The 12,343-nt window shown below is 38.7% G+C and overlaps 1 protein-coding gene across 1 annotated transcript; it reads right to left on the bottom strand.

Moving 5' to 3' along the window:
* Nucleotides 1–4,519: 4,519 nt before the first annotated feature.
* LOC311289227 (uncharacterized protein) lies at nucleotides 4,520–8,183 on the bottom strand. The gene is made up of 4 exons (XM_084407063.1): nucleotides 7,613–8,183; nucleotides 7,388–7,438; nucleotides 6,875–7,006; nucleotides 4,520–6,251 (listed from the first exon to the last, which is right to left on the bottom strand). Exons 1-4 carry the CDS (start codon nucleotides 8,151–8,153, stop codon nucleotides 5,950–5,952), a joined length of 1,026 nt encoding a protein of 341 aa, XP_084263189.1. The 5' UTR covers nucleotides 8,154–8,183; the 3' UTR covers nucleotides 4,520–5,949.
* Between the last annotated feature and the right edge of the window lie 4,160 nt (nucleotides 8,184–12,343).

Below are 12,343 nucleotides of genomic sequence, written 5' to 3'. Positions count from 1 at the left end.
AATCTTCATCTGGAGCGCCGAATGAGACCCGCGGCAAGTCAGAGGACTGTACCGCGGTCACATTCGGAACACTCGCGGGTTGCACGGAGGTAGAGGGGGGTGTGGAGCGTGGAATAGTCGGCGCTTGGTTCCACACCGTCACCCTCAGGTCACCCTGGCCGCCAGCCGAAGTACCAGCTCTCGCGGAGCTCGTAGATCGGGGTGCGGATGAGGGGACTCTACTATACAGATCATTGAGTCTCGACCGTAACCGTGCGATGGGCATGTTCCCGCAGTGGGAACATGACTCATCCACAAACGCTGCCTTAGCGTGCTCGACACCCAGACACACAAGGCAGAGATTGTACCCATCAGAATCAGAAACTAATAGACCGCAACCAGAAGTACACGGGCGAGGCATCTTTAAAAAGACGTGCACCGTGTAAGCTCTTTTAGAAAGGAGATTTCTCCGCAAATGCTGAAGCGACCAGGGAGAGAACACACACACACTGGCAAATCACTGCACAGATAAGCAGGGAATGTGCACTCGCTGGAACTCGCTGTCACACCAACACTTGGAGAGAGGCTCGTCTCGAAGAGAAAGAGATGATAACTCAGAATTGGCTGTGGAGTGAAGTAATGAACTTGGCTCCGAAGCGAAAACATAGTCTGCATGTTGCTCGCGCACTTCCTTATATACCCCCTGCGTGGGGCGGAGATACGCTATGCAAATTCCGCAGACCCATGGCATTTCATTGCCATTGGCTCGTTTTATATACTCGAAGATGATAGGCTTTCTAAGCGAAACCCCATTCGTCGTCATCCGACGTAACTCGGAGTGACAACGAAAGGGAACCGAGGTTACGTAAGTAACCAAGTACGTTACTTTTGAAAGGACAAAAATAAGGTGTCAGTGTATTTCATTAGACTTAAACTTTGTCAGCTATAAAAAAATCTAGCATTTCCTCACGTTTTACCACTGATATTTGGTGACAGTTGATATGCATGGGCCACTGGCGATCGATGACAGTCCTCCCCCTCCTCCCCTGCCGTGCCATACCACACCCACTCCCCTCTCTTCTTCTCACAGCCACCACGCCCAATTAAGTTGCATTTTTCAAAAAGTTTGTGAGCTAGACTTGAGCTGAAAGAGGGGGGTTTCATGACCCTTTAAAGTTTGTTGTCATACCTTGACAGTTTCGACTGCTGACTCTGCAGTCATCTTCAGAAGCGCCACGTGATGTTGCTGTGACGTTCTACTGTGGGTGTGATATATTTAGTTTTTGTCACACCTGTGTGATGGACTGGTGATGTGTTGTTTTGATGTGTTGTTTTGGATGTTATGATCAGTGATGGATGAAGCAATAATGAGTTTTGGATGTTAAACAGTGTGATACATGGATTTTACTTGGACCTAAAGCATATTTTGTCTGTAATTCATGGCTTTCAATAGAAATTAGTGGCATTTTGCCATAAAAATAAAAAGGCCGTTTTCTCAAAATGATTTTTTTCTCACAGTCCTAGTGACGATTGTCCACTTCTGTAGCACCTTCATACACCAAACTTTAGTCGTATTCCTAACTATATTGTGAAGATTTGTTCAGAGGGATTTGTTGATATATCATTCTTGGCCTGATTTATATGACATTTTATGGCTAAAAATAGGCGGAAATCAATTTTTTAAGGCTATTGGCAGTATTTTCTGATTTACAGGGTAACAAAAGGGGATATTCATAATAGAGTTGAGCCGGATACTCGGCTGAAACGAGTATCCGGTACGGATAAAGCACTTTTGTCGAGTACGAGTATTATACGAGTAATACGAGTCAATATCTGTGCTCGGATTGAAAAAAAAAGAAAGTTATGTTGAGATTAGGGCTGGGCGATATATCAATATATATATATATATATATATATATATTTTTTTTTTTAATGCGATATGGAATTAGACCATATCGCATACCGATATAGTTCAAATTTGCGCTGTGATCCTTGCTCCAAGCAAGCTGCTGACCCGGAGCTCTCTGCACTGCTCCCCGCACCCCGCCCCTCCTTTTCCACTTTGCGTGCGTGTTTAGAGCATGTTATGTTATAACATGAAATAAAGTCTTTCACCTCAGAAAAACGGACTTTCTTGTCCTGTCAGCTGTAGTCGTAGCGCACACTCAATTGCACGCGCAAATGCGGCGTTGCGCGCTGTGTATCGCCTCACTGTATATAAAGTGCAAAAGAAAGTACGAGCATGCAACGCCGTTACGTTGTAAATTACACGAAATAAAAGTAATGCAGGTATGATTTTCATTCTATTCACCAGGAGCAGTTTCCATGTTTCATTAACAGTTCTTGTATTGTGTAGGCTATTCACCATGGTAACTGTCGTTTCCATATTAACCCCAAAATGCCACTATTTTTCTTTGTGTTATTTTTTATATTTTTAAATGACTGTGGTGGCTCATACCAACATTGTATTAACAAAAACTAGTTTGGGACTGCTATTTAATACCTTTAGCATAGGCCTAATGTTTATTTATTAGTACTAGTCTTTACTATTAGTCATATTCTTACAATTTATGTTAAGTAAAGGGGGACAGTACTTGTGTGTGTGTTAACAAATTTTGAAAAAAATAAAACATGAAAAATAAAAAATATTGGGATATATATATCGTATATCGAAATTCAGCCTAAATATATCGGGATATGACCTTTGGTCCATATCACCCAGCCCTAGTTGAGATGAAAACTCTTGTTCATTACATTTTACTTCATAATTGCAACCGCTTGTGTTGTATTCATTGTTGCAAAACTTGTTCTGTAGTTCGTTTGTTATCGTGATCAAAACCATTGATCTGAAGCTCAATGCTGATGCTGTCATGTAAATATTTTTTTAATCAGCAATAAATATAACAATTTCTGATCAACCCATATCAATTGCATGCTTAAAATAACATACCGGTTAAAGCCCCGCCCATTTTAAGACAACCCGACTCACTTCCGGGTTAAATCCCGCCCACTTCCGGGTTAGGCCCCGCCCAGTCCGAGTACAGATACAGATACAGATAATTCATATGGTTAACAGATACAGATACAGATACAGATAATGCTGTACTCACTCATCCCTAATTCATAATCCCCTCTGGTAATGTCTTTTCATTGAATATATCAACAAAATGCAAAAATAATTTTGAACCTTGTTTTTTTCAATGGTCAGATTCGTCACTTCAAAATATATGCGAATTAGCGCATATTTAATTGGATATATCCTTATTAGCATATTTAAACATAAAATTACAGAGAACTTGCAATACATTTTTTTCTCATATTCATGCGAGTAATCAGCTGGTAATGTTTCATGGTGATATCTCTAAGTTAAAAATGTTACCCTATTCACATGTAGTGTCTCGCCTTAATTAAACAGTTTAATTGTTCAAAACTAATGTAAAATAAATGTTCAAATGTTAATGATGTTCTACTAGTAATCAAATAAATGTTAACATGTACAATTTCAAATTTGCCCAAATAACATTGAGATTAGTAAGTTGACAACTAAAATATCTACATTGCCTATAAATAGGCTACTTCAAGTTCTTTTCTGTTGTTGTATTTAAAATAGCATAATTCTCAGTAGTTTTTGTTCTTTATGTTTCAATGTAATTACTGTGCATTATATTTACATTATTATTGTTACTCTATTTGTATTGTTACTTATTTTTTAATAAACTGTTTTTACAACTCTTATCTCGTGCTGACTTTTATTAACACATTATAGACTACTCATCTGTTCTAGACATACACTATTTTAAGGTACAATGGGCTACAGTCACACCTTAAGAAAAACAATACTTAAAAATACCATATTAATTTAAAATAATTTTCCGTATTTATATTTGACAAATATTTTACCTGTATTTTAATTAAAATTGCATTGTGGTAATGATTAATTGCTTGATTAAGTGAATTAAATGATTAAGTGAATTAAAGCTTTACGAAGAAATGACTTTCCCCTCAACTGTATCATAAGTATCATTATAATGTAATCAACACATTAGACACTAACAACATCTTGTGGTCAAAACATGGAAGAATCCGCCTTTCTCTCCGAGATGACCCAGCCATTTTTAGCCTATTTCATATAATAAATCCAAATAAAAAATACTCTTTCAAATATATTTTTACTTAAAAATGTTTATTAAATCAGTCTCTTTATAGGGGATGAAAACATTGTTAATAGCAAAATCCGTCTTGTGAAACGTATTGTAAAATACAACATTTAATAAATAAACACTGGGAAAGTCATTTAAAAAGCAGTTGTTTTCCACGGTAGGTGCATTACACTATTTTACTGTAATTGTAGTTGACTAATAGGGGCACAAACACATTTATACATATTTATTTCATCAAATAAACATTAGAAAATACTGCTCTGAAACAATTTGTGTTGAGAAGACCACTATATAATGACGTAAAAGTTGATGATGATGCCAAAAAGATTTGCATGTGCAGGGTAAGATTTGTGGAAGTGTACGTAAGATTGTAAATTAAATTTAAATTCATATTTATGTTTATGTCGTTAGCATGAAGCTGCAGTTTCACAATACATGAATTACACTTACAGTACAGTACAAAACAACAGTAAATGTTGCAAATCTTTTTTCTTACGCTTGAAACACAATTTACACCTTTACACCTGCCATTTTATAATCTTTTAACATACCATACCAACATTTTACATATGATTTTTGTGGCCCTCCAGAGGACTAATTGTTGATTAAACATGATGAATGTATTTATGATTATTAATGTCCTGCATTAAACACTTTCATTTAATCTATAAACAGTACTATTATTATTGTTGTTATTATTATTGTATATATATATATATATCAGTGGCGGCTGCTGGTCTTTCAAAGAGGGGAAGCTCATTTTCGGCCTACATCATAAAAATTGTCTATTTATTTAAACGTAAATTCAACGTTCCTTTTCAGGAACCAACTATCTAGTTGTCGTACCAACTAGGCGTCTTTTCCAGTGACTTGACCAGTGTCCTCTCAATGGCCAGCAGAGTTAAATATAATAAAGGTATAAATAATAATATAATATAGTATAATAATACTACTACTAATAATATATATTTTTTATTATCTTAATAATTATTTTTTAATTATTACTACTAATAATAAAAAGATATAATAAGTAATAATATAATAAAGGTATAAATGTATAATTGTTTGAAATGTATTATGAAAATTGGCTAGCAATTTCGACAAGCAAATACCAAGAAATAGTTTGCAGCAGTTTGTCTTTCGACTACACTTGAAAAATCCGTGATGGGACTGAGCTCGAACAGCTTCAGCATCAGCGACTTTTTATTGTATGAAATCGCTGTCAATCAAAAGGAGACGCAGCCTTTCGACAGACCCTCCAATCATCACGCAGAAGCCCAGAGTCCAGCCCAGCCCACTCCTCATTAACCCCAGAGACGCTGAGCGTCCGCGGGCGGGACATAATCACAGCATTTATCCAATGACTGTCTAGTTTCGAAGCACTGAAAAAAACTGTTCAAAGCTGCCCCACTGAAGTCAATGGACGCTGGGCTTCAACAGGGAAATGCACTGTGGCACTACGGGAATGTATGATAAGGAAATCGAGTCAGCCGACCTGCTATATGTAACTGATTCTGAACGAACTCGTCTTTGAGATGAACATTTTCTAACGCATTTTTAGTCAATAAATGTACATATTTGACCATTAATTTTTTTTACATTATAGGGGAAGCCGAGCTTCCCTAACAGTCTTAAAGAAATCCCCACTGATATATATATATATATATAACCCAGCATTTTTTTGAGTGTACAGTAATCTATTGCAAATTTCAAACACACACATTATACCTCATTAATACAGGTTCATATGTTAATGATTCTTCATGATTTTCATCTTAAATCATACACTGAAGGTTCAGAATTATTGGAATCACATTCTGCAAAGCTCCTGTTCTCTTAAGGGAAAAAGCAGGAAACCACTGAAAGTGCTGTGGTTATTCTGGTTATCAAATATCCTCGTGTCAGGCCAAAGTCTCACATAGACAACATCTCCAACCTCCAGGATCAACACAACTCCATTCGAGGAGTTTAACACACTCTGAGGCTGATGAGCATATGCCAAAACCATACGCTCTCCATTCTTATAAATGGCTGCACCTGCTGCAGTTGGTCCATGACTCACTACAGAGATTCTGAACATGTACGCTCCTTTCAGCGGGGCTATGAAAACACCTAAATCAAATAACAAGAGATACAGAATCAGCTGTTTCCTGTATTATTGTTTAATTATCAAGCACACTGTGTAATATTTTCAAAAGATGGCAGATCATTTCAGGCTGTTTACATGACAACAATGTACTAAAAATGGACAAGTTTTTTCTTTGCATTTTTCACAGACAGTCAAAACAATCCCCATTAACACGGATTCGTGGAAACTACTTGAAACGCTGTATTCTGCTGCCTGGCCAGTAGGTGGCAACATCACTTTGTAAAGAAACACCACGCACCTATTAGACTGATCACGTATTACGCATGACATCACAGTTTTCACAAATTCACGTTTTTGTTGTTTACACAGAGACGATAATGGTATTGTTTCCAAAAACTTGCACTCTGAAGCCCAAATTCAAACGTTTGCGTTTTCAGTCCCCCAATGAATGAACGTGTGAATGAACGGCCAAAGCGCATAAACCTGAATCACATACAAATTTTTACGAGTTTAATTGAAACCGGTGTCGTGTAAACAGCCCCTAATTCTCTTATACACATTACACAACTGCAGAGAGGTCTGAATGGAGCAGAAGGGTTTTCATTACTATAAACTGAGTTTTATGACTCATTTAATTGATCATTACCTGTAACTGGGTTGTAGGCGTTCCCTACGTTTGTGAAGACGTTCCTGTAGGTTAGTGTGATTTCAGTGGTGAAAGGACCAGTATGTCCACTGCCAGATTGCATCAGTGCAGCTGAAAAAGCTATTTCTCTGTCTGTTATTGAAAAACATAAGCAATATTGTGATATATTACTCTATTGCGCTGAGAATGTACAGGTGAAACTCGAAAAATTCGAATATTGTGCAAAAGTTTGTGTATTTCAGTAATTCAAATTAAAAGGTGAAACTAATATATTTAGTATATATAACTATATACATATGCATGATTATACTATTCAGATGGCTGACATTTCTGTATTTAAAATCCTTTTTTTTATTGTTTTCATATAAAATTCAAATTTTCTGAGATTTTTAATTTGGGGTTTTCATAAGCTGTAAGCCATTATCATCAAAATTATAACTTTTGCAGATATTCTAGTTTTTTCGAGTTTCACCTGTATAGACTGAATTTAACATAATTCAAGCACACTTTCACCTCTATTTTCCTTTCTCAACTCCACTTGACCCAGAGTAAGATTTGATATTTCTGTGAAGGAATAATGATTCTGTTAAATGACATTTACACTGATTATTGTAATAGATAACACAATTTACACAGTATACATTAAATTTTACACTAACATTTACACTATGCATCGTATTGCATTGGTGTTTTACTTTGAGGATCATTGATAAAAGAATGAATGTTTTGGTGAGGTACCGTCATTTTTCTTGTTCATCTCTTCCAGGATAAACGTCTGTTGTTCACTCAGTCGCGTCTCTAAAGCTCTGATGTTTATTTTCTGCTCTGTATCCGTGGCGGTCAGTTCTCTGATGTTCACTTTCTGCTCTGTAACTGTGGCGGTCAGTTCTCTGTTGATGGTTTTCTGCTCTGTAACTGTGCTGGTCAGTTCTCTGATGTTCACTTTCTGCTCTGTAACGGTGGCGGTCAGATCTCTGATGTTCACTTTCTGCTCTGTAACGGTGGCGGTCAGTTCTCTGATGTTCACTTTCTGCTCTGTAACGGTGGCGGTCAGTTCTCTCAGCGCTGCATGGATGTCACTGAAGCACAGATGGTAGTTTTGTTGGCTGTCAGTTGAAGCTTCATCTCTCAAAGTGTCTGTTTGAGGTGGATTCTGTCTTCCGTCCTCAGATCTGAGCTGTTGACTGATCTCATTCTCATTGAGTCCTCCATCTACCTGATGCTGTACGACACACACAAAGGTTTCCAACAGCAGCAGTAAACATACTAAACCCTTCATTCTTCACTGATGTTTGTTTCCAGCTCTTGCTCTGTCATGCTCACAGCCTCTCATGTTCCTTTATAGTGTCCTGATTTACTGTCTTTTGTACATGATTTACATTGCTTCAGATAAAAATGTAGTTCAAGTTAATTGTTAATCATAATCAAAGGAATGTTCCGGGTTCAGTGGATGTTTATCTCTATTCACAACATTTGTTGATCTCAACAGAAAATAACTTTGACTATATATATAATAACTTATATATATATATATATATATATATATATATATATATATATATATATATATATATATATATATATATATATAATTATTATTTTTTTTTAATAAGATCAGTGGAGGGATAATCACAGAAGCACACACCTCCGGTCGTTGAATGGTTAAAATCTCACACTTTAATAGTATTTATCAGCACCTAACAAAATAAAAAAGGCTTTGACTGTGAGGAATGATTACCTCAAAATGTACATCCATATGCAAGTTTGAGTGACTTTATTTGAATTAAATATATTAGCTATTATCACATGCCCGTGATTATGCTGACCTCTGGTATATTTCTGGCCTCTGATATAGATGGTCACATGACAGGTTTATCAGATTTATGTTGACAAAATGTTGCTGATGGATCAACTTGTTGAATCCACAAAATTCCTTTAAATGTCTTTCTTTCCTTGATGCTACTATACAACATTTACATATAATTTGAATGACATGTATTACATGTATAAAACATTAAATGTAATTATTAACCTGATTTACAGCTTTTCATGTACAAGAATGCCCTAGATTTTGGGTTTCCCAGTAACTGGTTTACAATAACTTGTTTTATGGTACAATAATGTGAGCTGTTGTTTTGTGGTGTGAACTTTGATCTTAACACCTTTAACCTTATTATTTATTATTACACGGCTCTGTGGAATACTTGATTCTGATTGGTCAATCGCACCATCCAGCGGTAAGTTATTCCCAGATAACAATCGCTGAAAACAGAAACACAGGCTCATCCAGGTTACTGAAGTCAGCAGCGCTATACGCTTGCTAGGAACAGTTTTTCTTTGTCGAAGTTTTGCATTTGGTAATCTTATAAAATATTAAAACTTAGTCCAATCAATATTTTGTGTACAGTTATTTAATTATGCCATCCAGTATCATGGACTCGCTCTATCGTTTCATACTAACGAAGCCGCTGCCATTTTGTGACTATTGTTTTGTACACTGTCAGATTATAAGAAACAAACAGGTACGATTTTAAAACAGTTTAATCTGAAATCAATATCACTTATCTCCATAATTATTTATGTGGTGAACTGCTGTGTAATAAGTAATATGAATGTGTACCGTATCTCTTAAATGTCTCTAGTTTGAACTTGCCGCCTTGCAACTGCTCTCTCCGTGAAGCTTTGCATTTAAAGACCTATTATAATATTTCAACTCAGATCAATATTTCAAGTAGCCGTGTAATAAGTGGGATAATGTACATCCAGCCGGTGGTTCTCTCAAAATAACCCCCCTTCAGTCTGATGGAAGACCTCATGTACATCACCTTGTTGGGGGTTTACATTTACATTTATTCATTTAGCTGACGCTTTTATCCAAAGCGACTTACAATTGCTATATATGTCAGAGGTTGCACGCCTCTGGAGCAACTAGGGGTTAAGTGTCTTGCTCAGGGACACATTAGTGTCTCACAGTGGATTCGAACCCGGGTCTCTCACACCAAAGGCATGTGTCTTATCCATTGCGCCACACCACCCCATAATTCTCAGTTTATTCTCAGGTTAGGTAAAGTCAGTCAAATCTTGCTGTCACAGACACTCATTCTTAGGGGCGGTTTACACGACACCATTTTCAGCAAAAAATGTATGCATTTGGGGCGTTTGTTTACACGACAACAGCGTTTTGGTTGCCTGAAAACGCAAACTTTTAAAAACGGGTTTCAAAGTGCGAGTTTTTGAAAATGGTCTCTGTGTAAACAACAAAAACATAAGTCTCTGAAGACGATGAGGTCATGCACGAGTATTACGTGTTCAGTCTATAGTGTTTCATCGTCATCTAATGGCCTGGCAGCAGATAACAGCATTTTTTGTTGTTTTCGCAGATCCGTGTGAATGGGGATCGCTTTGAAAATGGTGTGGTTAGTTCATGCGTTCATGACATCAAGGCTAGATTATTGTAATGCTCTTATGGGTGGTTGCCCTGCACGCATAATAAACAAACTACAGCTGGTCCAAAATGCAGCAACTCGAGTTCTTACCAGAACCAGGAAGTATGACCATATTAGCCCAGTTCTGTCAACACTGCATTGGCTCCCTATTAAAGGGTCATGAAACCCTAAACCAAATTTTCTGAGATTTTAACAGAGGTATGTGTGTTGAACAACATTGAAGACAATGTTAGCATCTGTTAGATTTAATAGTAGGGGGAAAATGGTCAAATTTTAGTTCTCTTACGAGAGGTCTCTCGTACTGCGTAATATCTTACGCTAGGGGGAAAATCTCTTTTCCGCGAGATATTGGAGCCAAAAATTATCCTTAATTTAGAAATATGCAGACATAGACATGCAGACATAGGCAAGACGGTTCGCGCGCCTATTGGCTGTCCTGCGGCAACTGCAGTAGCCTATCGAGAGAGGCCCCTCGTGACATCAGATCCAATGGGGGCGCTTCGCGCCTACTGCGTAACGTCCCGCCTAAACGGGCGTGGCTTGGGCCTATAAATACAGCTCGACAGGCTGATAGAATCTGATTTTTCATCTCTTCAGCGAAGCTCTCGCATCGCTGGATCCTGAGAGGAAGAAGCCGCGCCGTTAGAGAAAGCCTTCTGCGGGACGAGCCTTTGCATCTGAAGCCGCTGGTCGACAACTCGTCGCCTTCAGTCGCCGTTCCTGCTACGCTATCCAGTGTATTATATCCTTTTTCTCTGCTAGTGTGTGTTCGCCGCTGCAACACACCCCTTTTTGTATGAACCCCTGTCTTCAGACAGACGGAGCAGCTCTTTGTTTCGTTCAGCGGACGTTCTAAGGGACTAGCTGCGTCGAAACAGAGTCTATCCAGGTGGATAGTGGATGCTATAGCGCTGGCTTACACTTCTAAGGGCCTGCAGTGCCCGTTAGGTGTCAGAGCGCACTCCACAAGAGGCATGGCCTCGTCGTGGGCTTGGTCTAGTGGTATTGCCTTGCAAGATATCTGTATGGCGGCAGGCTGGGCCTCCCCATCTACATTTATAAGGTTTTATAACCTAGAGGTTCCGGCCTTGCAGGCTAAGCTGCTTTCGGTCTAATAAATCAGTATTGTCTGCCCCGATGCTATCGGCTCAGAATACTGAAACTGCTTGAGCGCCGCTCGCTTATCGATTAAATAACTCTATGGGCAGTGTGTAAGACCCATAATATTCATCAGTCCAGGCCGAGTTTTTCGCCCTGACTGTGTGGAACACTATTGATATAATTTGCTCCTTATAGGACACTACTTATTACGGGAATGATGCTGTTCTAGCCCCTCTTTCCCGGACTCTCTGCGAGTCACTGGTGATCATGCACTGTATGAGCCCCGGGCACCTGCCCTTGGGACTTTGGTGTTGGATCTCAGCACGGACGGCGTTTTACACTGTGTTCCCCTAGCATAAGATATTACGCAGTACGAGAGACCTCTCGTAAGAGAACGTACTCGGTTACTAACGTAACCTCGGTTCTCTCTAGAAGAGGGAACGAGTATCTTTGCCGTGCCTGCAACACGCTCTGGTTCGCTTCGGCGATGATAAACCAGATTCTATCAGCCTGTCGAGCTGTATTTATAGGCCCAAGCCACGTGACGCAGTAGGCACGAAGCGCCCCATTGGATCTGACGTCACGAGGGGCCTCTCTCGATAGGCTGCTGCAGTTGCCGCAGGGCAGCCAATAGGCGCGCGAGCCGTCTTGCTGCATGCTGCCGCAACGCGTTTTACATTATTTCAAAATTAAGGATAATTTTTGGCTTCAATATCTCACGGAAAAGAGATTTCCCCCCTAGCGTAAGATATTGCGCAGTACTCGTTCCCTCTTCTAGAGAGAACCGAGGTTACGTTAGTAACGTTTTTTTCCGCTATTTTCATCTTCTGGGTTTAAAATCTTCATCGTTTCCATGTCACAGGCTGTCACAGGCTCCAATGAGAAGACACTTTCTCTTAATTATTCATGACACCACGTGGAT

Source organism: Rutilus rutilus, assembly GCF_951802725.1.
Source record: "Rutilus rutilus genome assembly, chromosome: 4".
Classification (NCBI taxonomy): domain Eukaryota; kingdom Metazoa; phylum Chordata; class Actinopteri; order Cypriniformes; family Leuciscidae; genus Rutilus; species Rutilus rutilus.
This window is presented reverse-complemented; position numbering and strand designations above follow the sequence as displayed.